Source organism: Heptranchias perlo, chromosome 4 (genome assembly GCF_035084215.1).
Source record: "Heptranchias perlo isolate sHepPer1 chromosome 4, sHepPer1.hap1, whole genome shotgun sequence".
NCBI lineage: Eukaryota > Metazoa > Chordata > Chondrichthyes > Hexanchiformes > Hexanchidae > Heptranchias > Heptranchias perlo.
The window spans coordinates 80569314-80595868 of NC_090328.1; the positions used below are offsets into that span (position 1 = coordinate 80569314).

Sequence of the window (26555 nt, forward strand, 5' to 3'; positions counted from 1 at the left end):
TTAAACTGGGAGCACAACATGGGGACACAGCGTCAAACAAGTAACTGGTCATTTTAGTACTGAAACCAGGATATTATTTTTCACACAAAGAGTGATCGACAATAGGTATCCGGGTGGAGTAGTGGAGACTAAAATGCTGCAATTATTTATTAAACAACTGAATGCTACAATGGGTGGGAGGATCTCTGGATGGATCGATTAAGGCGGACCCAATGGCCTTCCTCATCTGTAATTATGTGTAAACAGTTGTCAGAGTGGCACAAACAACATAACTCTCAGCATTTATGGGTTTTTTTCAATTATAAAGTAACTTGTCTGTATCTGGGGGGAGGAGGAATAATTAATATATTATTTTCACGCACGTTGTTTGTCTCTTCGGCCTATGAGCCTTCCGGGCTGCCGTCGTGAGGCGGTGCGGCGGGTGTCGATGCTGTTGTGACAGCGGCGCCTGTGGAACGGCCGTTTGAAAGCAGCGCCTCTCGCCATGGCCGAGCGGAGTGCGAGCGAACCGAAGGTAACCCGAGCGGCCGGGCCGGGGCCGGGGGCCTGGGGCCTGGGCCTCAGGACTGATTACCCGCTCGAGTTGGTGCCAGTTGCCGAGACCGGTCGGTGGTGGGTGAGAGAAGCCGGGTCGGTGACCGGGCCCTGGGCAGAGCGACGCGGCCTTTGGGTGGCCTGTTGTGCGGAGGAGAGTCGATGTTTTGAGTGTTTGAAAGTGGGCGAGTGACAGGCAGCACAAGTTCAGGCGCCTCTGACAGGCGGCGCAAAGTGTCCCCAGGTGAAACTAAACGGGTGTGTGCGGCTCAGCACAGGAGAAGCCGGGGACCAAAATGGCTTTGCCTGCTGGGCTGGCTTCTCGGTTTGTTAATCTCCCGTTTAAAATCCCTTCAGCCAAAGAAAAATAGCCATACATTTCTTAGATTGGTACGACTGCAGTCTTGGCAATCCAGTTTATTTTTTAGTGAGAATGAAATGAAAGAACTTGTATTTATATAGCGCCCTTCACAACCTTAGGACGTCCCAAACAAAGCTCTTTACAGCCGGTGAAGTACTTTTGAAGTATAGTCACTGTTTGTATGTTTTGCATAACATGATTGAAAATAATGTATCCTTAAAATATGTACATTTCCTCTCCGATTCCATGCCACAATCCCATCATATTGACTGGTAACTAGCATTTCTATAAACCAATCATGGGTTTGTTTGATCATTATTATTGTACCATGTGATAGTAGAAGGTGAACTAGCTGGACATTGGTTTTTTTTTGTTTTGTAATCCCTATGTTCCTATCAGTGCAACAGAGCTAGTTTTGCATCTTTACTCTGCATCATGTGTTCCAGGTCAATACTGGTTGCACCATGTTTTGTTCAATAAACTGTGATTATGGTAAAGATGAAAATGCTGCTTTATCTTCACTTCAAGTCAGATCTAAGTTGGTGTTGTTTATCAGCTAGTATTAATTGTATACTGTAAGGCTGAAACAGTGGTGATTAAATGTTCTGATAGTGGTTTGAGATTGTAAATTTGGAGAAAGTTCAGCATTTTATTAACTGGTGTATAAAAGATCCCTAAACTATAAACTCAAGAAAGCAGGAAGTGTGTTGAGGAAGGAGGACTAGATTAAGAGAAATGCAGTGAGTCTCAAACTGAATTAAGCATATCAGTCCTGGAGAGAACTCCCTTTCCTACAACATATGCATGATATCTCTAAGGAAGAATTGGACTGAACTCAAATCTGTTACAGAAACTAAACAAAAACAAAAGTCATTGATTTTAACAAATCAAAATACTGCAAATGTTTGAAATCTGAAAACAAAAACAGAAAAAAGATGAAAATACGCAGTAGGCTAAGCAGTATCTGTGGAGAAACAGAATTTGACGTTTAAGATCTGAGACCAGGAGTGTCAAACGTACGGTCCGCAGAAAAGTTTCATCTGGTCCGCAGACTTCCCAGGAATGTTCAAGTGAGGAGTGCCCAGGGAAAATCTCCTGGAATAACCAGGCCGATTTTTGAACCGGCGTACTGAATTGCAGGCAAGAATTGGAGACGGTACCAGTCATAGAGACTGGTCGATGCAAAAAGCAGAAAGTGTTTTCAGAGTTGAGCAGTAGTTAGCCAGTAGTAGTTAACCTGGATTAACGGCAGCAGGTTGAACCAATGGATGGAGATCAGAAAGCCAAAACAGAATGGCGACGGTACATGGGTTGATAGAAACAAAACTAATTAATAACTTTACTAATTGCTGTCAAGAGCTCATTCCCATGTGACTCACCTTCAAAAAAGCATTCCTTAAATTCATGGTCATCTCAGCATTTTTTAAAAAATCAGTCAGTGCTGTAAATAGCTATCAACATAAAATTGGCACATTAATCATTTAATAAACCCAGTTAGCAATTAATTTTGTTAGTTATTAAATTCCACAAACAGTTTCATTATTATTGATATAGTTGGCTAATTTAATATTAAATGTGAGAGACATATATATATATATATATATATATATACTGAACAGAAATAAATGTAAGGGATACAAGCAGTTTCCAAAATGGCAGTAGAGATAAATTAAACTGGAGGTAAGGAAGAAAATATACTGTACAAAACCAACAGAGCAAGGAAGGGGAAGAAGTCGGAAAAAATATATTAAAAATGTTCAATAGGGTTACATCTCCAAAATATAAAAAGACTGGAATAATTGAAGATGGACAAAAAAATGAACTAATGATTATCATATAGGACCTAATATGGTTTATCTTTATCTATTTCTATTTGGTATCTTTTGCTGAATGTGGCCCATGCCAAGTGCCAGGATAGCTGATCAGGCCCACCATATAAGATGAGTTTGACACCCCTCTCTCAGCATCTTCTTCAGGACTGGAAGATACTACAGATGAAAACCATTTAAAAAGGAAGAGGGGAAGGGAACACACAGAGACAAACATGCACGCACACTCACTGAAGTGCTTCCAATGAAATATTGTAAGGAGTCTTACAACACCAGGTTATTGTCCAACAGCTTTATTTGAAATCACAAGCTTTCGGAGGCTTCCTCCTTCGTCAGCCTTCGAAAGCTTGTGATTTCAAATAAAGCTGTTGGACTATAACCTGGTGTTGTAAGACTCCTTACATTTGTCCACCCCAGTCCATCACCGGCATCTCCACATCAATGAAATATTGGGAAGCCATTTCTTTGGTCCCCGCCGCAAACTCCGTTCCCTAGCCATCGACTCCATCCCTCTCCCTGGCTACTACATGAGGCTGAATCAGACCGTTCACAACCTTGGCGACCTATTTGACCCTTAGAGCAGATGTGTGATCGGAAGCTCATCTATCATCTCCGTAATATTGCCCGTCTCCGCCCCTGCCTCAGCTCATCTGCTGCTGAACCCTCATCCGTGCCTTTGTTACCTTTAGACTCAACTATTCCAATGGTCGCCTGGCCAGCCTTCCACCTTGCACTCTTTGTATTCTTGAGCTCATCCAAAACTGCTGCCTGTATTCTAACTTGCATCAAGTTCCATTGATCCATCACCCATGTGCTCACTGACCTATGTTGGCTCCCGATCTGGCAACGCCTCGATTTTAAAATTCTCATCCTTCTTTTCAAATCCATCCATGGCCTCACCCCTCCTATCTCTCTAACCTCCAGCCCTACAACCCTCCGAGATCTCTGCGCTCTTCCAATTCTCGCCTCTTGCACATCCCCGATTTTAATCGCTCCACCATTGGCAGCAGTGACTTCAGCTGCCTAGGCGTTAAGCTCTGGAATTCCCTCCCTAACCCCTCTGCATCTCTACTTCTCTCTCCTTTTGAGACGCTCCTTAAAACCTACCTCTTTGACCAAGCTTTTGGTCGCCTGTCCTAATGCCTTCTTATGTGGCTCAGTGACAAATTTTGTTTGATAACGCTCCTGTGAAGTGCCTTGGGAAGTTTTACCACGTTAAAGGTGCTATATAAATGCAAGTTGTTGTTGGATGGAAAACAGGAGGCATAATAAAAGAAATAAAAGACATAGTTGAGCAGTAGTTAGGCGGAGTAGTGGTCTGGTGTAGGAAAGAAAGCACAGCATCCCACCAGTAGTGTTCTGACGGGGTGGGGGTTCAGCACCCTAAGTACCAACCCACTTCCTCCCCCTACCAACCCTGGAAATGCTGGCACACCTGTCCCATGCTGCCAGCCCCTACTTCGGGAGAGAAAATGGGAACTGAAGTTCTCAAGTTCGTGTTAAGGCTAGAGAGCTGCAAAGTGTCTACTAAAAAGATGAGGTGTTGTACTTCATTGGAACAGACAAAGTAGGCCAAAGACAGAGAGATCAGAGTGGGAGTGGGACAGAGAATTGAAATGGCAAGCAACAGGGAGCTTGTGGTCGCACCCCCATCACAGAGTAATAGGCATGTGGAACAGAATCTTAAAAGAGGAATTAATATAGTTTGGCTTCAACTCCTTCAAAAGTAAAGTTTGATAAATGTCTAGTTATGAATGATATTGAAGTTTGTAATGACCAACATAATTAAATATTCTATGGGTACAGTGGTTCCCAAGCTTTGGGTCAGGGGAAAGGGTAGTAAGACCAGTTTGTAGAACTTCAGAGGATTTGTTGCGTCTGTTCTGGCTTTAGACTATATATATTTTGTGAATTCTGAGTACTTGCATTTATATAGCACGTCTCATGTAAAGGGCAGCATCTTACAGAAAAGGTGGATACTGTGGAGGAGAGAAAAGTGATAAAGAAATATAGTTTAGGAGGGGGTCTGGAAGCACAGTCAAACAGAAGGTATTTATGGAGGCTTTTGAAAGCATGAAGGGAGGTGACACAGTAGAGGGATTTTGGGAGGGAGTTCTTAAGGTCAGAAGCATCGTAACTGAAGGAATGGCTGCCTATAGTAGAGTGGAGGGAGCTAGGAACAAGAAAGAGACAGTGTCAGAAGAGCAAATGATAAGGGCAAGGACATATGGCTGGAGGAGATTGCAGAGGTAGGGTGGGACAAGACCATGGAGACATTAGAAACAAGGATGAGGATCTTATAATTGATCCATTGATCTACAGAAAGCAGTGAAGCTTTGTGAGGATGGGTATTGGGGGTGTAGGACCGTGTACAGGAGAGGACACAGGCTACAGTATTTTAGATAAGTTGTTTGTGGAGGAAGGAGACCAAAAAGTCAATCATAATCTTGATTATGGAGGCATGAACTTGGAACTTAACAGTAGAAGAGGAGGATGAATGGTTGAAGCAAGCAATAATTTGAAAGTGGTCTTGGTGATTGAGTGGACATGGAAAAGATGGTCAGCTCAGTGTCACAGAGGATGCTGAAACTTTGCACCTCCAGGCTTAGCTCGAGCTCGGAGCAAGGGAAGTTGATGGTATCGTGGGCAGTGGCTTGGAGGTGCTGGTAGATGTATAGCTTTTGGTTTTAACTAACATTAAGTTGGTGGAAGTTGTGACTCATTTAATTCTCCGTTTATATTGTCAATTGTAAACCAAAGCACTTTTTCCATTTTTGGTGTGCTTAATTGACAGTATAATTCTGCAGGTTCTTCTAGACATGCAATCATTGGTGTTTGTGGAATATACTTTGGGTAGATCTGGGATACAATGAAAATGGCATAGGTTATTTAGATTCAAAGTTAAACATGGGCAAAACCATGCAGTTTACTTATCAGTCTGTTAGGTTGCTTTTCTGTTTGCCTTGGACTTGGCATCATCTTGTTTGCTCAACTGCTATGCCAGACCCTAACCAGTGCTTCACATCAGCCAGCCAACTTTAAAGCTGGCTGGCAGATTGTTAGCTTAAAGGGCACTCACTGTCTTTATGAAAAGGTGTTTGGCAAATCTTTTGTCTGTGTTTACCAAACAGTATTGAGATGATGCAAATATTGTCCTTGTTACAAAAACTGATGCACAACTGTTGCATTGTTCTCCCTTTCCAAACTGGCACCAGAATACTTGATATTTCCCAAGGCCAGTCAGAGACCAAACATGACTTCTTTGGATCAGGAAACATCCTTTAAATGTTTCAGCCACATATTTGTTGTGGGGGCGTGCCACACTTTCACAGTTGGGGAATGCACGTCTTTCAGCTCGTAGAACAAGTTGTGCAAGTGGATTTTTTTTAAAAAGTGGTTTGTTATTTGGAAATTTAGTTTAGGGTGTCTGTTCTACATAATCCCCAGGATTATGATTCCTTTATATTTCCTCTTTTTTTAAAAAAGAAGTGATATTCTGGCCACTGAAAAGGCCACATAATTACATTCAGATTCAGTCACCACTGGCAAAGACCGGGCAATAGGTCACCTGCAAACACTGTTGGTCAAGAAATTGGTGTATAACAGGGAAAAGGGAGATAGAAAGAAAGACTTGCATTTATATAGTGCCTTTCATGACCTCAGGATGTCCTAAAGTGCTTTACAGCCAATTAAATACTTTTGAAGTGTAATCACTATTGTAATGTAGGAAACGCGGCAGCCAATTTGCGCACAGCAAACTCCCACAAACAGCAATGTCATAATCATAGAATGATACAGCACAGAAGGAGGCCATTCGGCCCATCGTGCCTGTGCCAGCTTTTTGGAAGAACTATTCAATTAGTCCCACTCCCGTGCGCTTTCCCTATAGCCCTGCAAAATTTTCCCCTTCAAGTATTTATCCAATTCCCTTTTGAAAGTTATTGAATCTGCTTTCACCATCCTTGCAGGCAGTGCATTCCAAATCGTAACAACTTGCTGTGTAAACATTTTTTTCCTCATGTTGCCTCTGGTTCTTTTGCCAATTACTTTAAATCTGTGTCCTCTGGTTACTGACCCTTCTGCCACTGGAAGCAGTTTCTCCTTATTTTCTGTTCCAAAACCCTTCATGATTTTGAGCACCTCTATCAAATCTCCCCTTAACCTTCTCTGCTTTAAGGAGAACAATCCTAGTTTCTCTAATATAAACAGAAAATGCTGGAAATACTCAGCAGGTCAGGCAGCATCTGTGGAGAGAGAAACAGAGTTAACGTTTCAGGTCGATGACCTATTGTCAGTTTCTCCAGTCTCTCCACCTAACTGAAGTCTTTCTTCCCTGGTACCATTGTAGTAAATCTCCTCTGCACCCTCCCTAAGGCCTTGACATCCTTCCTAAAGTGTGGTGCCCAGAATTGGCCACAGTACTCCAACTGGAGCCTAACTAGTGTTTTATAAAGGTTTAGCGTAATGACCAGATAATCTGTTTGTGATGTTGAGGGATAAATATTGGCCAGGACACCAGGGAGAACTCTTCTGCTCTTCTTCGAAATTGTGCTGTGGCATCTTTTACGTCCTGAGAGGGCAGACGGGGCCTCGGTTTAACGTCTCATCTGAAATACTCCACCTCCAACAGTGTAGCACTCCCTCAGTACTACTCTGAAGTGTCTGTCTAGATTATATGCTCAAGTCTCTGGACTGTGACTCAGAGGGTCGTGAGTCTGTGGAACTCCCTTCCCCAGAGAGCGGTGGAGGCAGGGTCATTGAATATTTTTAAGGCTGAGTTAGATAGATTCTTGATTAACAAGGGAGTCAAAGGTTATAGTAGGTAGACGAGAAAGTAGGGTTGAGGTCACAATCAGATCAGGGTTTCTGCCTCTGTCACCCTTTCAGGCAGTGACTTCCAGATCCCTACCATCCTCTGGGTGAAAAAGTTTCTCCAGTGAAGTGCCTTGGGACATTTTACTATGTTAAAGGTGCTGTATAGATGCAAGTTGTTGTTGTTGTACTGTATGCACCTTTCTTTTTCATTTTTTGCCAATGAAATAAAGTACAAAATATAATCCAACCTTTCACAGGGGACCAGATTATCAGCTGATGTTGAACCATTTGTGCCAAAACAGCAAGCAGTAGGAGTGGGATGGTCTGAATCATCTTCTGCCCCATTGCCTAGATATTTAATGACCTGCTATCCTTTCGTTCAAGATCCTTATGTGAATAGGTGAGTATTTATTATTCTGTATTTTGTTTGTATTACAACAGTTAAGAAAAATTATATCAACACTAGAAATGACTCTCCAGGTTATCTTTTAGGATCCTGATTGAAGTGTGATACCAAGAAGCAGTGGATAAAGTTAATGGGGGGATAAAAAGTTTGGAGAAAAGCCCCAATTTTCTCCGGAATAAAGGGCATCTAATAGATATTTTCATTTTTTTTTTGGGAGGATAAACAATGAAAGATTGTTTCTGCTGATCGACAAATTCATATCATTGAGACACAAACTAAAGATTATCACTAGAAGAACGAAGGGGGAAGGGAGAAGAATTTTTTTCACGGAGGGTTATTAGAACACTGCTTTTACCAGATGTGCTTATTAAAACTATAACCTCGTTTAACCCTGTTTCCTACAAATTGGACTAAGACTGACTGTAAAAACAGAACATTGCTGATTATATTAATCAGTGGTTTTAAAACTTGTCTGTGTGGCGGGGGCTCCCTGTAAATGTTGACACATTTTCAGGGTCCCCCTGTCCTAGCTTCTAAATGCCAGAGTCAGACATAGAAACAACATGCTAGTAAGTCAACAAATACAGAGATCTGTTGACATTAATATGGACATCTGATGAATTTTGTGAACCCCAGTTTGAAAACCGGTGGTGTTAATAATTCTTATAAAACAAGTTAAATTCGCTATTACATTTTGTTTCGGTTGAACCTGACTTTGTACAGAAAATGTAAATTGTTTTGAGCTATGTGTTAAATATCTATTTCTGATGTCTGCATACATTGTGTAGTTACAGCTGTCCATCCATGTTGCTGTCGAGGACATTTATTTCTAGATTGATGGTTAACATAAGGGTACCTAACTTCCTCTCCCCGGCCCCCAAGCCCCCTCTCCCCTCTCCCCCCACCCCTGGCCTGCTCTTTTCTCCCCCCTGGAATTCACTGGAATGCTAAATCAAAAATGAAATACTGCAGATGCTGGAAATCTGAAATAAAGACAGGGAATGCTGGAAATACTCAGCAAGTCAGGCAGCATCTGTGCGGAAAGAAACAGAGTTAATGTTTCAGGTCGATAACCCTTTGCCAGAACTAGAAGAAGTTAAAAGATTTAAGTTTTTAAGCAAGTATACAGCCAGGTAAAGAGGGGGAGGAAAGACCAAAAGGGAAGGTCTGCAATAGGGTGGAGGCATGAGTGATTAAATGATAACATCAGAACCATTACCAACACCACCTGCTGTCCGAAAAAATAGGAGCAGTGGTTATGATCTGAAGGTACTGAAATTAATGTTGAGTCCCGAAGGTTGTAAAGTGCCTAATCGGAAAATGAGGTGCTGTTCCTCGCGCTTCTGTTGAGCTTCATTGGAACAGTGTAAGAGGCCGAGGATAGAGAAGTCAGAGTGGGAGTGGGACAGAGAATTAAAATGGCAAGTGCGACCGGCAGGTCAGAGTCACGCTTGCGGATTGAGCGGAGGTGTTCAGCAAAGCAATCACCCAACCTGCGTTTGGTCTCCCCAATGTAGAGGAGATCGCATCGTGAGTAGTGGATACAGTATACTAAATTGAAAGACGTACAAGTAAATCGCTGTTTCACCTGGAAGGAGCGTTGGGGTCCTGGACAGTGGGAAGGGAGGAGGTGAATTGGTAAGTGTTGCATCTCCTGCGCTTGCACGGGAAGGTGCCATGGGGAGGAGAGCGGGTGTTGGGGGTGATGGAAGAATAGACCAAAGGAGAAGGGGTCCCTTCGGAATGTTGATAGGGGAGGGGAATATGTATTTGGTAATGGCATCGCGCTGGAGGTGGAGGAAATGGCGGAGGGTGATATGTTGAATATGGAGGCAGGTGGGGTGGAAGGTGAGGACAAGGGGGACCCTATCGTGGTTCTGTGCGGGAAATAGGACGGATATGATCGAGGGCCCTGTCAACTACAGTGGAGGGGAATCCTCGGTTGAGGAAAACGGAAGACATCTCGGAAGCACTGGTGTGGAAGTTGGCATCGTCAGAACAGATGTGACACAGACAGAGAAACTGGGAGAATGGAATAGAGTCCTTACAGAAAGCAGGGTGGGAGGAAGTGTAATCAAGTTAGCTGTGGGAGTCGGTGGGCTTAGAGTAGATATTGGTTGACCGCCTACCTCCAGAAATGGAGATAGAGAAGTTGAGGAAGGGAAGAGTCAGAGATGGACCATGTGAAGGCGAGGGAAGGGTGAAAGTTGGAAGCAAAGTTGATGAAATTTTCCAGTTCGGGGTGAGAGCATTAAACAGCACTGATACAGTCTTTGATGTACGTGAGGAAGGGGACCTGAGTAGGACTGGAACAAAGAATGTTCCACATATCCCATAAAAAGGCAGGCATAGCTAGGACCCATACTGGTTCCCACAGCGATGCCTTTTATTTGGAGGGCGTGAATGCAGTCAAAGGAGAAGTTGTTCATTGTAAGAACAAGTTCAGCCAGGTGGAGGAGGAGGAGGAGGAGGTGGTGGTGGTGGTGGTAGGAAACCGTTCAAGTGACAGGGCGTCGGAAGAATTGCGGATGTAGGTCCCCTTTGTTCTTTCCTCTCCTCTCCTCCCCTTTGCCTGCCTCTGTACTGGCTTAAAACCTGTTAGAACAGGAAGACGTTAACGATTTGACGAATGGTCATCCGATGTTTAAAAATTTGCAGTGATTGGACAGAATAAATAGACAGACTTTTTCCAGTGTTGAACGGGCATAGATACAAGAAGTCTTTGAATGCAGAGTTGCCAAGCTGTGGAGTGCACTATTGGAGTTACTGATTGAAGCAGAGACCATTTCAACTCTTAAGAATAGGCTAGTTAGGTAGTTGAAGGAATGGGGGAATAAAGGGATATGGGGACAGGATTAGGATTAGGATCTACTACTCATGTAGAGAATAAACACTAACACTGACTGATTTGGCCCAATGACCTGTTTCTGTGTTGTAATTCTGTCAGGAACAACATGTAAAACCTACTATTAAAAAGAAACTGCAGCAAAATAAATAATGCTGCTTTTCTCACTGCTTGCCTAGCATCTTTATTGTACATTTGTTAAAGAAGCTACAATTGTGTTTCCAGAATGCTGCAGTCTGATTTGTTATTTGACCTTCAGTGAACATATCGACTAGTGGGAGCTGTATTTTTAGTGCGTACTGTACTAATTATTTTGCTTCTGGATAAATGTATTGCTTCGTGTGGTATTGTCCCATACAGATCAGGAAGGTATCAGGCTCATTTCCCAGTCTGCTAAGCTAGCTGGTCTCTGGCTGATGCTACAATTGGCCTTGACTAGATAGGGGAAAAGTTAGCAAGGTTCCTGCTGATTGCTCTCCAATGACCCCAGTGAAAGTGCATCTGTTATGTGATGACAGTATTGGTCTTGGCAGTGATGTCTGCCCCCCTCCCCTTCACGTAGCCAATGGTGTGCTCTCACTCACTGTTTAGGCATACACATGAAGAAAGGCCATGTGACCAAGGTACCAGTATAATTCAGTGCCTCAGCAAAGGGGTGCATAAAATTGGAAATTAAAACAATTATCAATACTCCTGTACATAAGATGTAGAAGTGAAAGCCTGCAAGTAAGGATTTTATCTTTGAATGATGTGTTGGCTCACACTTTTCAGAATATAATTTTGCAGGGATGTGTTTAGTACACTGGTTCTCTGATGGAGGAAATGTACACCTTGATGGGTATTTATACTAAGAAAAGATAGTGACTTTTCTTGCAATTGGTTCACACCCGTATCAATTAATAATCTGTGATTGTTTTTGCTATACTCTTTAGGCAGCATTTACATACACCAGAGAATGGCTGCAGTAAACTGTCCCAGAATTTTTCAGAGTTGCACACATCCTATCCAGTTATGTCGTCTCACTTACCTGTGGATTATTCTTTGTATTATTCGTATAAACAATCATCGGATTCCTCATATAATCCATATGCACAAACATCTTTACACTGTGATGACATTTGCTCTTCAAAGCACAAGTACAGTGGCAGTAATCGAGGTAACAAGAAAAAACAGCTTGGCCAACAGGACTCTGTGAAGGAGAGAACATTTTTGGGCCAGTCATCTAAGGTATGTGATATGGTGCTGTGGTATATTAGGATAGCAAGACCATGCTTCTGTGTGAAAGACTATATTGTGATGTATGGTAAAATGTGCTAATTTATGATGCGTATATATATTTTTTTAAAACTTTATTGTCAGTTTATCATCTTTTTGTCTGGTACAGAGATGCTCACATTAATAGTTCTCAAAATTGAAGTTTTCATTATTTAAAAATTTATATAGACAGCTATACCACTAGTACCATTTTGAGACTAGAGCCATCTGGGGCCAGCAGGCCTGAAGTACATTACTGGCTCTGTTTTGGTCTCTAGCCAATGAGAATGGAGCTCTACCAATATATACAATCACACATATGTAGAGCTCTGGTCACTGGAGTCTAAATGCCAGTTAAATGTTAACAGATGTGATAATTTTTATTGTGTTTCCAGATTTTAAAATGAGATTATTATTGTTTGTCTGTTTAAGTCAATAGATGAAAAATTAAGTAAGCATATTGAAATTTGCTGAATCATTGAATTTGCTCTTTTTCAGTTGATGTTGCTATGTGACTAGACATTATTGTTCTAGTCCACAATGCATCAAGAATCTTTCTTATCCATCTGGTGCTTTTGATAAGAGCTGGCTAATTCTTACCGAGCATAAGGCAGATTTCTGAGTTAGAAAGCACTCAATGGTTTGTGTTTCCCTGATGGCTTAACAAATTTATCCAGTTAATGAGCCATACAGACCAGGAAGATCCTCAGGCTGTGCTGAGCTAGCTGATCTCAGTTGGGGTGCTACAATTGGCCTCAGCTCCCTGGGTTAGGGAGGAGAAAATAGTCCAGGATTTTTGCTCCTGATCACTATTCAGTGACCTCTGCTGGAAATGTGCATGTGTGGACATTGAGAGGGGACAGGGCCGTGCTTAATGTGATGACCCTGTCTCCCAGCTGAAAAGCCTATCAACATTCATCACAAGCTTACAAATCAGTAATGGACATTTGGGTGAGGTACTGGAGAGTAGCTGATTAGATTGTGGCTCTAGTCATGTAAAATATAAAGTTTTAAATCCAGCCCTGTTAGTTATTTTGCAGTGGTGATCATAGAACTATACTTCAGCAATGAGTCCTTTGGAAAGGGAATAGAGAAAACTGATAAGAGAAAAATAACTGGAAATGTAGTAAAACAGCTAATTTATGTTTGGCCAGTAGTGAACACATGTAACATCACAGGCCACAGAACATGTAAAAGTCGAAACATGTATCTTCTGTAGATTGGTAAATCAACTCACTGATGTTTGCAGTGTCTGTAATTTCTAGGAAACAAGGTCCAGAAAAGAGTTAAGAAACCAGGGGCAAAATGTAAATGAATTACCAGAAGCAACAACAAGTGAACAATTACAACAGCCTGATCTATTTAGGAATAATACAACCAAAAGTGGTAAGTATATTTAAATTTTTGTTTAAAAAATTATACAGAGAACTGTCAAAGTAGCTTGTGATTTTTTTCAAATATTTCATATTAAAAAGAATATATAGAAAATTAAGTACTGTTTTGGTTTAACAAATTATGTTAACCAGAACCTAAACTTACTAACTAACAGTTCTTTTCATAAACTATTTGAATAATTATTTCATGTGACCGATGTGCAATTGTTTAGAAGACTACTAAATATCTATATAATTAAAAATAAATATTTCTGTGTATAGATGTAAAGTTCCTATTTAGTTTGTTTTTAGCAATCACTTGAGATACTGCCAATGAAACTCAACGTTTCTTGGTAAGCATCCTTGCCTGACCTTGGAACAGAGTGGCAGCACTTGTGTGTTAACCTCTGACCTTCCTGAGAAACTTCAAACAATTAAGAGAAACAGGCAATTCTTCTCCATTTGTTGCACACTCTGTCACTGTGACCCTGTCCTTGAGCTCCTATATCATTGACCAGTGCCTGCGTTCCAGGCACTGAGATTAACTAGTCTGTTTTTAATTTCATATAGAGGACAAGCAGTCTAACAGACACCACCACAGCAAATCAAAGCCATTTCAGAAAATTCAAAATGAACCTGAGCCCAAGACCGCTGTCGCATCTGAAGTTGCATCAAGTGATTTCCCTTTACTACAGAGCTCAGTAACACAGCAATCTAGTCGTGACCTCAAAAACTCTCAAGTGTCCAGTAAAGGCTCCGAGCAGTCTGCCAAAGTATGGCCGTCAAATGAAAGAACAGATTTGGTACGGGGAACTATATTGTAAAATCAGGTTGCACTGGAAATTAACTTAATTAAAACTTATTTAGCATAGGTATTCTTGGTTCAACTTTGAGGTATCTCTCATTGCATCCAAAAAGCTGTTGTTGTCATGTGAAACAGATTTCAGAATTTGACTGTTTTAAGCTTAGAGTAGTTTAAAATAACTTTAATAGGTTTGGATTTCAAACTTTGTGACTAGTGCCAAAGTTAGTCAGTCCAAAAATGCCCAGATTTGAAATTAATCTGAAATACAGTAACACCGTGGGACAATATTTTTGCTGTATTAGCCAAATGAAAACTTTCAATTTGTTACAGTAAGCCATTCTTTTAGGGATTAAAATTAGGGATGGGCAATAAATGCTGGCCTTGCCAGCGACGCCCGCATCCCATGAACGAATAAAAAAAAATCTTAGTAGTTAACAAATTACTTCAGTACAGTTTCTGTTAGCTCAAAGAGTGCAATGCATAGTGTTCTGTAATCTTGTTTAGAACTTGAATCACACATATAAAACAGTGCAGCTTCACTAACTTTATATTAATAGGAATCTAAAGACACTTCCTGATAAAGAAAGAAATGAAAACAGTATATACAAATTTGGCATTCATTTGTAAATAACTTTTTGAATCCAAAGGAGGAAACAGTTGTATGGGGTAAACTGCCAGCTAGTAATAGGAATGTATTAGGGTCTTGATCATGAATCTTGTTGCCAATTCAGATTAGCAGGAGACTGCATGATTCCAAATCACCACAAGAGTGAAACCTAGCCCCAGTGTGAAACTTGTTACTGGCACTGCAGTTTAGAATATAGGAGATTTACAATGGAGAAGCGAGAGGTCTGATTTTTAACTTCCATTTGCCACTATAAAGATGGTACCAAATTAATGAAATCTTTGCTAGACCTTAACTAGCTCAGTGATTTTACACATAGGGCATTGTTAACATTTGCCACTTGATTGGCTAAGAAATGGAAAATCTGTGCCAGGGAACAGGCTTTTGGATAAACTGAATACCTCATTCCATGACTGAATTACAATGCAACAAATCACTTTTGTTACAGGATTCCTCGTCCAGTCATTCTAATCCATTCTAGAAATCTTACCCATTCAAATCGAATTACATCCCACAATGATCAGTTTGTACGTCCCATCAGCATTATGTAAAATATCATTTGTATCCAGTATCGTAACAAATTATTTAAATGTTTTAAATTGGAAAAACATTACTCATTGTGACTGCTGTCTGTCTCTCTTGGTCCCTGATCTTGTCACCTAAATAAATTTTAAAATTTCACTGGATTTTGATGAATTGTCAAAAGTATCCTCTCGTTATTCAGTAGAGATATGCTGTACCTTGACTCAAAAGCATTGGAGGTTCTGCATAAAAAGCTCCTATTTAAACTTAAAATGGTGGGGGTTAAGGGTAAAATCTGGAAATGGATGAGAAATTGGCTGATGGGTAGGAAACAGCAGGCACTTGTATTTTTGGGTGGTGGAAAGTGCTGATTGGGTGTCCCAGGGGTTGGTGTTGTGACCCTTATTGTTCCGAATTACCATTAACAACTTGAATTTAGAAGCTCAATACAAACTAGTCAAATTCGCAGCTGATGTCAAACTAGGTAGGACAGATGAACCTGAAGAGGCAGCTTGGAAAATACGAAATGAGTCAGGCAAGTTATGAAATTGAGCGGAACAGTGACAGATGGATATTACTATATAAAATACTGCACATAGGATGATAAAATGGGTAACATAAGTACTCCATGAATGGTGTCAGAATAGCTAAGGATGAAGTTTGAAAGCAATCTAGGGGATTTAGTAGGCTCGACACTCAATATAATGTTCCGATAACACCTTGAGTATTGTGTCCATTTCTGGTCACCAAGATATAAGGGGTAATTTCAAGTTGTGGAGGTAATGAAAAGAGCCACAAGACCAATTCCTATCATCAGAGGACTGAGTTTGTGAAGAAACTTGAGCTCAGCTTTGAAAGAAGGCAAATGAGTGGTGGTCTTGTAGAGGTACATAAAATAGTAAATAGTATAAAAAGGTAGATCCAGAATAGTACTACAGACTAAATCATGACTGCAAGGAGCACAAGTTGAATAAGCAAAAGGCAAATTTAATACTTATGTCAGGAAATTCATCAACACACAGAATTCACCTCTGCCTAGGGTAGTGGATGACATAACCCCGGAATCATATTTAAAAAAAATTTTGGATACCATGATGGGGGAACTGTAGGATCTTTCTGAATGGATGAGTTAAAGTAGGCTAAATATTTATCTTGTAAATTCTTTTTTAAAATAATGCTAGAAACTGCATTAGACCGTTGTCATTATTTGAACACAATCTTGACACCTAATTTAAATTTGGTAAGGCACTATTTCTCCACTATTCAGGATTAGGCAAATTAGAAACTGGTGAACATGTAACTATCTCCATTACCACAGACTTGCAATTAACCAAATTTATATGTGATTTCCTTTCATCAGGCACTAATTTTATTTTTTTGAAAAGCATGGTGGGGATGTGATGCTCATCAAAATATGACAAGGGCATTTAAAAAGGCAAAGAAAGAAAATAAATAACTTGCATTTATGTAATGCCCTTCATGACCTCAGGACATTCCAAAGTGCTTCACAGCCAATTAAGTACTTTTGAAGTGTACTCACTGTTGTAATGTAGGAAAATGCAGCAACCAATATGCAAGCAGTAAGGTCCCACAAACAGCAGTGAGATAAATGACCAGACAATCTGTTTGTGATGTTGGTTGAGGGATAAACATGGGAGAACTCCTCTGCTCTTTGAAAAGTGCCATGGGATTATTTTTATGTCCACCTGTGAAGGCAGATGGGGCCTTAGTTTAACATCTCATCCTAAAATGGTTTAAAAACTTTAAACTTGTTGTTAATTTGTCAGCATATCTTTGTTTTTCTGAAAGAGTTCCTTGGCACTCCATGAATACCTGACAAAGATTCCCCATGAAAATATTGAAGTTTCTGGTTTTACTGAGTTTCTGAATCCAACTTGTTGAATGTAAATGTTATTTTGGAGTGTATTAGAATATCATTGAAAGATGCAACATTCATTTTTATTAGACAAAATAATAAATACTGATTATATTAACTGATTATTTTTCTAGTCATCATTTGTAGCTGCAATTCATTTTTTGCTACTTTCCCAAAGTGAAAAAAATCAATCTAATGTCTTGCTCCTTGCCTAGGATGAGGGATTGGGGACACCCCAGCTACCTGGATTTCCTACTACTGCAGAAAAATGCACTGTCTCTGATTCCACTACTGTCACAGGTAGACAGATTGGCCATACTTTCTTGTTGATTATACTTTAGATTATGTTGTGTTATTTCTAGAAGTGGCTGTTCAGTAAAATATTTTTCAAAATAAATAACCTTGGTTTCTGATAAAACCATCATATGTTGAACAGTAGATATATTTTCCAGATTGACAATTATCTAGATGGACAATTTTATGACTGTTCAATCAAAAATTGTATTTTTTTACTTAAATTACTTTTTAAAATTTACAGTTCTTTATTTCTCAATGATAAAATGTAAAATTGCAGAAAGCATTTACTGATGCTTTATACATATTATTGCCTTTTATTTAAAGAGTATATAAAAAGGCATGGGATATGCTTCATATCCCAATATTGTGACAACCTGCTAACTCTCAAACAACAAAGGATTGTATCCCACAGATCTTCCTTTTGTTCTATTCCATCAATTTAAATAATAAATGGTTTGGATTTTTAAATTAACATGCAGATTAAGAATTTCTTCCTGTCACACCACTGTTTTTCCCCCCCATCAAAGTGATGTATATTTTTAATTATATATCATCTCCATGAAATATGAAAAAATCTCATGGAGGTGGTGTCACATGTGATGTAATCTAACCTTTGAATGCTAACCAATATGTGTCTGTAGCTTTGTTCTGTATGTTAATGCTATAAAATATATTAAGTTATTCATTTTGTTATTATACCAGCAAGTTCAGTAGCACTGTCTGCACCATCTTTGTCATCTACTGCCACTCCATCTGTGTTGTCGTGGGCCAGAATTGTTTCACAAGCACCTAAGAAACCAGTTCTCAGTTCAGCTCCGCCAAAGATACCTACGCATAATGTTTCTCAGGTCAGGGTGAAACCAGAAATGCGGGTTCTTTTATATTTTTAACTTTGAAATTATTCATACTTTTAAGTGTTAATGTGATCAAAATGTAAATATCAAATTATTCTGCAGAGCGATGATGGTGAAACAAAGCTGAAAGAAGCAGCTGGGAAAGTGAAAAAGAAGAAAAAGAAAAAGAAGTCAAAGGAATTTAATACAGCTCCAAAACCTGATGAGTCCAAGATAACTGTACAAGAGCTACCTCGATTTGAGGTACATGATTTTGTGTTTGCATATTTTATTGGTAGTGTTAGAGTAAAGATAGGGTAAATGTGTGTTTTCTTACTTATAATTTACTCCTCAAATCAATAGGGTTTGCAACATTGAATGTCAGATGTCACAGATTTATTAAATATACAATAATTAAACATACACTCAACAGCAGTGCTTACGACTAAACCTTGCGAGTTTAACCGGAGGACCATGTGTGGTGTATGTTCCAACGCTCACTTTTTTTTTAACCTTTTGTCACCCCTTCTATGTAACAATCCACACATTCTGCATTACCTAATACAACTCCATTTAAGGTGAATTTTAATGAGCTTCTTCTCTTGTCCCTTATCAATAACTTGCGTTTTAACAAGTTATTTTTCCATAGACCAGTACAACTCCCCTACTTTATCTTATTGATAGCAACAAGAGTGAAACTATTCAACCAAGTGAAACTTCTAATTATAAATCTATACCATTCATACCAATCTCCTGCTTCTAAAAAGGATGATGTAGTCACAGACGTTCCCTTCTGCAGAACTTATCAACTAATTTAAAGTTCTCTGCAGTATGCACTGGAATGTCTTTTAATTAGGTTTATTATCTAAACTGACCAATGTTTTAAGGCAGTCTGAATTCAACAGTTCAGTGGCCTTTGCATTTAAATTGACTTATACTTCCTCACTTAAGCAAAAGCTAAAGATTACTATTACTACAACATAAAGAAAAATCAATAGTAGTATAACATTAGCAGACCTCAGGATTATTAACCCTTTCCTTACAATAGGAAGATGTACAAACTGAAGAATTTCAATTTATGGCTTATATATGTGTTATTGACAAACCAGATTAAGTTTAGGTAAATGTGCAGTAATATCCTTGCTGAAGAACTAAAATTAAGACAAATAACACATCCAGCCATAGTGTGCAAGTCTTTACTGGCTTTCACTAAATGTACTAATCAGTGCAAACAAGTTCTAGCTGGCCCTCAGCTGTTGAATTGAATTCCAATATTGGGTAAGAAATCGATCCTGCTCAGCTCAGTGGCAGCCAGCTGAAAACTAACTCATTGAACATGTCATTTTGGTCTTGTATGCCGAGTAGATCTCTAGAGTCTGATGTTGCAATGCCAAAACTGAGTGTCTCTCTGAAAGGAAATATTCTGCATTACTTATCTCCCACTCAAGTGTTTGAGGGATCTCCTTTTATAATAATCATATCATGATTTTCTTTGGACTATTCATTAAATAACTTCCACCTTCCAATCAGTTCTGATTTTCATGGCAGGAACAATTCAGGTGCCTACTAATGTGTATTTTTATCTGCCTTTTTTTCTCTTCCCCCGCCCCCCCCCCCCCCCCAGTTCCTCTCCTCCCGCCCCCCCCCCCCCAGTTCCTCTCCTCCCACCCCCCCCCCCCAGTTCCTCTCCTCCCGCCCCCCCCCCCCAGTTCCTCTCCTCCCGCCCCCCCCCCCCCAGTTCCTCTCCTCCCCCCCCCCCCCCCCAGTTCCTCTCCTCCCCCCCCCCCCCCCCCACAGTTCCTCTCCTCCCGCCCCCCCCCCCCACAGTTCCTCTCCTCCCGCCCCCCCCCCCCCAGTCCCTCTCCTCCCGCCGCCCCCCCCCCCCCAGTTCCTCTCCTCCCGCCGCCCCCCCCCCCCAGTTCCTCTCCTCCCGCCCCCCCCCCCCCAGTTCCTCTCCTCCCGCCCCCCCCCCCCCCAGTTCCTCTCCTCCCGCCCCCCCCCCCCCAGTTCCTCTCCTCCCACCCCCCCCCCCCCCAGTTCCTCTCCTCCCGCCCCCCCCCCCCCAGTTCCTCTCCTCCCGCCCCCCCCCCCCCAGTTCCTCTCCTCCCGCCCCCCCCCCCCCAGTTCCTCTCCTCCCCCCCCCCCCCCCAGTTCCTCTCCTCCCCCCCCCCCCCCCCCCAGTTCCTCTCCTCCCCCCCCCCCCCCCCCCAGTTCCTCTCCTCCCGCCCCCCCCCCCCCCAGTTCCTCTCCTCCCGCCCCCCCCCCCCCCCAGTTCCTCTCCTCCCGCCCCCCCCCCCCAGTTCCTCTCCTCCCGCCCCCCCCCCCAGTTCCTCTCCTCCCGCCCCCCCCCCCCAGTTCCTCTCCTCCCGCCCCCCCCCCCAGTTCCTCTCCTCCCGCCCCCCCCCCCCCCAGTTCCTCTCCTCCCGCCCCCCCCCCCCAGTTCCTCTCCTCCCGCCCCCCCCCCCCCAGTTCCTCTCCTCCCGCCCCCCCCCCCCCAGTTCCTCTCCTCCCGCCCCCCCCCCCAGTTCCTCTCCTCCCGCCCCCCCCCCCCCCAGTTCCTCTCCTCCCGCCCCCCCCCCCAGTTCCTCTCCTCCCGCCCCCCCCCCCCCAGTTCCTCTCCTCCCCGCCCCCCCCCCCCCAGTTCCTCTCCTCCCGCCCCCCCCCCCCCAGTTCCTCTCCTCCCGCCCCCCCCCCCCCCAGTTCCTCTCCTCCCGCCCCCCCCCCCCCCAGTTCCTCTCCTCCCGCCCCCCCCCCCCCCAGTTCCTCTCCTCCCGCCCCCCCCCCCCAGTTCCTCTCCTCCCGCCCCCCCCCCCCAGTTCCTCTCCTCCCGCCCCCCCCCCCCAGTTCCTCTCCTCCCGCCCCCCCCCCCCAGTTCCTCTCCTCCCGCCCCCCCCCCCCAGTTCCTCTCCTCCCGCCCCCCCCCCCCCCAGTTCCTCTCCTCCCTCCCCCCCCTCCCCAGTTCCTCTCCTCCCTCTCCCTCCCCCCCCTCCCCAGTTCCTCTCCTCCCTCTCCCCCCCCCCCCTCCCCAGTTCCTCTCCTCCCTCTCCCCCCCCCCCCTCCCCAGTTCCTCTCCTCCCTCTCCCCCCCCCCCCCCTCCCCAGTTCCTCTCCTCCCTCTCCCCCCCCCCCCCTCCCCAGTTCCTCTCCTCCCTCTCCCCCCCCCCCCCTCCCCAGTTCCTCTCCTCCCCCCCCCCCCCCCTCCCCCTCCCCAGTTCCTCTCCTCCCTCCCCCCCCCCCAAGTTCCTCTCCTCCCTTCCCCCCCCCCCCCCAAGTTCCTCTCCTCCCTTCCCCCCCCCCCCCAAGTTCCTCTCCTCCCTTCCCCCCCCCCCCCCCAGTTCCTCTCCTCCCTTCCCCCCCCCCCCCCCCAGTTCCTCTCCTCCCTTCCCCCCCCCCCCCCCCCAGTTCCTCTCCTCCCTTCCCTTCCCCCCCCCCCCCCAGTTCCTCTCCTCCCTTCCCCCCCCCCCCCCGTTCCTCTCCTCCCTTCCCCCCCCCCCCCCAGTTCCTCTCCTCCCTCCCTCCCCGCCCCCCCCCCCCCAGTTCCTCTCCTCCCTCCCCAGTTCCTCTCCTCCCCTGTCCCACATTTCTCTGTACTTCTGACCCATATCACCTGTTCTCTTTTTAAAAAAAATGTCATGAAGAGAGAATTAGAAGGTTCTGGCACCAGATTGCTCTAGTCTAGCAGACCAGTTAGGAGCAAAGCCTGATACAGATTATCAATACCAGTACTGATAAAGTATCATGGGTATCTCAAGGGATGCACAGCACTGCCATTAAGAACAGTGGTACTAATAATGTCTAGAAGCTATTTATAGCCCACTTTCATTTAATGTCACTTGGCAGATTTGCTGTTCTCATACCTCCCTAGGGCTGCATTTGTGAGCTAGCATTCAGTACTGTTTTTCTTGCTCTGAAGTAAAATGTAAGCAGGAATTTATGAGCAGAGTTATCCAAACTTCCGTACAGTGAAGGGTTTTTTTTTAATTGTTATTCTGTGCTGGAGAGTATTTTCCTTTTTCTGGAGGAAATGTTTGACCTCCACCAGCAGCAGTAAAATTGAAATCTGGAGCTGACTGTGTGGAGAATTGCAGACACGGATCAGTCCCTTATCACTCTGTGATGCAGCATTTTTGCAACATTGACTGAAATCATGGTATTTGACAGAAGTTTAGTGAGTAACAGAAATTTTGAAAGAATAATGAGCTTTTAAGAGAAAACATCTTCTCACAAAATGAGTGAGGCCTCCGAGAAGACTGAAGAAATCGTTGTAGTGGCTAAAGACAAGCTCTATGAAAATGAAGTTGCAGATAAATACAGCACAAAATACTCTGGGTAGTTTAAGTGCTATTTCTCATTAGAAAAAAAATAGTGCATGAAATAGAGAATGATATGGTATAATGCCGGTTTGGGTGGATGAGCTTGTGATGCTGATTGGAATGCTGGTCAATGTATCATCTACTCTATTTACATTATTCATAGATATGGATGAGCTACAAATTGATCTAAAATCCATTAAGTCAAGCATTCTCTGCTGCTTGAAAGGAAGTTTGAGTTTACAGATGATGGCCATATAAGGGAAGATTGCCGTCAATCACTTTTAAAAACAAAACACGCACACATGGCTGAAATAAATTAATTATTCACGTCTATATTTCCCTTTGATTCCAAAGTTAAAAGCAGGCATAATTAAAACACATATTATAAAAATCAGCAAAAGTAGAATGACCAATTACTGTAACTGGATTTTGAAAATGTTTTGGAAGGCTTTGCTGGAGCTATACTGTATGTTTGATGCTTGTGCCACAGCAAAACTTTTGATGCAGTCCAAAAGGGGTCAGTACAACACTGCTGGTACAGCCTGACTTGGGAACAAACAGGATCACTGCCACAGAATCATAGAATGATACAGCACAGAAGGAGGCCATTCGGTTATCCAATTAGTCCCACTCCCCTGCTCTTTCCCCATAGTCCTGCAAATTTTTCCCCTTCAAGTATTTATCTAATTCCCTTTTGAAAGTTATTGTTGAATCTGCTTCCACCACCACCAGTGCATTCCAGATCAGATCAAATCAACTCACTGCGTAAAAATTTTTTTCCTTGTGTCGCCTCTGGTTCTTTTGCCAAATTCCTTAAATCTGCGTCCTCTGGTTAACGACTGTTTCTCCTTATTTACTCTATCAAAACCCTTCTTGATTTTGAGCACCTCTGTCAAATCTCCCCTTAACCTTCTCTGCTCTAAGGAGAACAACCCGAGATTCTCCCGCCTCTCCACGAAACTGATGTCTTTCATCCTTGGCACCATTCTAGTAAATCTCTTCTGCACCCTCTCTAAGGCCTTGACATCGTTCCTAAAGTGTGGTGTCCAGAATTGGACACAACCCGTGTTTCATAAAGGTTTAGCATAACTTGTTTGCATTTGTACTCTATGCCTCTATTTATAAAGCCAAGGATCCCGTATTCCTTTTTAACAGCCTTCTCAACTTGTCCTTCCACCCTCAAAAACTTGTGTATGTACACCCCCACATCTCTCTGCTCCTGTACCCGCTTCAAAATTATCATTTAGTTTATATTGCCTCTCCTCATTCTTCCTACCAGAATGAATCACTTCACACTTCTCTGCATTAAATTTCATCTGCCATGTGTCTGTCCATTTCACCAGTCTGTCTATGTCCTCCTGAACTCTGTTACTCACTGTTTACAATATTTCCGAGTTATGTGTCATCTGCAAACTTTGAAATTATGCCTTGTATACTCAAGTCCAGGTTATTAATAATCAAAAAGAGCAGTGGTCCCAACACCGACATCTGGGGGACACCACTGCAAACTTCCCTCAAGTCTGAAAAACAGCTGTTCACCACTACTCTCTGCTTTCTGTCCCTTAGCCAATTTTGTCTCCACACAGCAGCTGCCCCTGTAATCCTTCAGTTTTGCTAATAAGCCTATTATGTGGTACTTTATCAAATGCCTTTTGAAAGTCCATATACACATCAACCACACTACCCTCATCCACCCTCTCTGTTACTTCATCAAAGAACTCAATCACCATAGTCAAACACAATTTTCCTTTAACAAACCCATGCTAGTTTTCATTTAGTAACCCATATTTTTCCAAGTGCCAATTAATTTTGTCCCGGATTATTGTCTCTAAAAGTTTCCCCACCACCGACATTAGGCTGATTGGCTTGTAGTTGCCGGGTTTATCACTCTCCCCTTTTTTTGAACAGGGATGTAACATTTGCAGTCCTCCAATCCCCTGGCACCACTCCCATATCTAAGATGGATTGGAAGATTGTGGCCAAAGCCTCCGCAATGTCCACTGTTAGTTCCTTCAGCAACCCAGGATGCATCCCATCCGTACTGGGTGACTTTTCTACTTTTAGTACCTCCTCTTTATTTTTATCCTATCCAATTTCTCTACTACCTCCTCCTTTACTGTGACATGAGTTGGTCTTGCTTCATGTCGCTTAAAAGCCAAAAAAATTTCAAAGAAACTGATGCTAGAGTAGACTGCCAGTTTCTAAGAATAAAGACAGCAGGCAGTTCTCTCATCAAATTGTAAGCCAAATTCTGAATACATTATTGTGACTGCTGATTCATAACTCTGCACAGTTAACAATTAGACTTGCTCTCAAAATAATCAGATGACAGGTTATTTTAAAAAGAATGCTGGAAGTTCAAACTTAACTAAATAAGACTTATCAATGGTGTCAAGAAATCTGGTGAATCTCTCCACATGTTTAGCTTCCTTCCTCCTTTTGCTGCGCCAAAACATTTCTCAGGTACCCTTGATACTATAGCGCTTCTAGGGATTACTACTATTAATTCCGCTCCCCACTAAATAACTTGCATGAACTGTCCATAGGATAAAGCACCAATGCCAATTTGCTTATTTTGTCAAAAGAAGGTTTAATTGAGTGAAACTCCCATCACACAACTTAGAATTTCACTAACTGTTATCCCAGTTGCTAACTTTTATAAATAGCGTGTTAGCAAGCTATAAAGGATACTATACTTTATCGTGATAGAAAGAAGACTGGAATCTGTGTGAATATCCAGTGGTTTGGGATTTTGAAATATGACCTTTAAAAAATGTCTATTATAGTAGATATCTACTATGTTCATAGCTTTCCATATCCTAAAGAGTATTAAACTTTTTTTTTAAAAAGAGGTCCAGTTGCTGCTTTACAGCAATGTTGCCACATTATCTGGACCACTTTGACAGTTAATGGAGATGGGTCAGAAGAAATAAGAGAATGAAAAAGCAAACAAAAGGTGATCGTCTTTAAATTTTAAAATTGATCATCCTATAAATTTCTGATGTGGAGATGCCGGTGATGGACTGGGGTTGACAATTGTAAACAATTTTACAATACCAAGTTATAGTCCAACAAATTTATTTTAAATTCCACAAGCTTTCGGAGGCTTCCTCCTTCCTCAGGTGAACGGTGTGGAAATCTGTTTCCACACCGTTCACCTGACGAAGGAGGAAGCCTCCGAAAGCTTGTGGAATTTAAAATAAATTTGTTGGACTATAACTTGGTATTGTAAAATTGTTTACAGTTATAAATTTCTGAGTTAACGATCTTAGAATCTCTCTTACTTGGCTGTTTACGACGGGCTCTCTTGATCCTGCTAATTCAGCACAGCCCAAAAGTATAATTAAATCAAGAGAGAAAAGGTTTAAAATTATTTGCTTGGAAAAATCCAATGTTGTGTTGCAACTGTATCAAGCAAGTCAATGGATTAGGATTTTGTTTAACACTAGAGGGCATCACAGCCTAGGTGTTTTGGTTATAAATTGTTCCTGGTGAAGAATCTTGAGAATATTTGTGAAGCGAGATGATTCTCTTTCTCATGGTTTTTTTTGTTTCATTTTCTCTCCTTTTTTCCTCCATTTCTCTCTTTCCCCCAACTCAATGCATGTCAAGTTCTTGTAAGTATAGACTTTCTGTACCCACCACCTTCCATTACTATTTTTTAAAAAATTATAAAAGATTTTTTTAAAATAAAAGAACTTATAACTGTGGAATTCGTCACCTCCCCAAGGGCTCGATTTTACCAACGGGTTTCGTGTGCGTTTCCAGCGGGGGGACCCCGAAAATCCCGATATCCAGGCACGTGACCTGATCGCGCCACGATCCCGCCCACTTCCGGGTTCCCCGATGACGTGCGGGGGTGCGTGCG

At 42.4% G+C, this 26555-nt stretch overlaps 1 protein-coding gene across 3 annotated transcripts in view; it reads left to right on the top strand.

The window, feature by feature from the left end:
• The first annotated feature begins 227 nt into the window (after positions 1-227).
• Positions 228-26555, top strand: part of LOC137321061 (selenocysteine insertion sequence-binding protein 2-like) — a 73923-nt gene continuing 47595 nt past the window's right edge. The window contains exons 1-8 of one of the 3 annotated variants that reach the window (XM_067983226.1): positions 228-514; positions 7797-7939; positions 11723-12017; positions 13310-13430; positions 13988-14220; positions 17461-17545; positions 18245-18390; positions 18499-18639. In XM_067983226.1, the coding sequence (XP_067839327.1) occupies positions 485-514; positions 7797-7939; positions 11723-12017; positions 13310-13430; positions 13988-14220; positions 17461-17545; positions 18245-18390; positions 18499-18639 (1194 nt within the window). In that variant the 5' untranslated portion in view covers positions 228-484. Of the gene's footprint in view, positions 515-7796; positions 7940-9486; positions 9584-11722; positions 12018-13309; positions 13431-13987; positions 14221-17460; positions 17546-18244; positions 18391-18498; positions 18640-26555 lie in introns of those variants that run through there. The other 2 variants (XM_067983227.1, XM_067983228.1) reach the window with 2 other exon arrangements.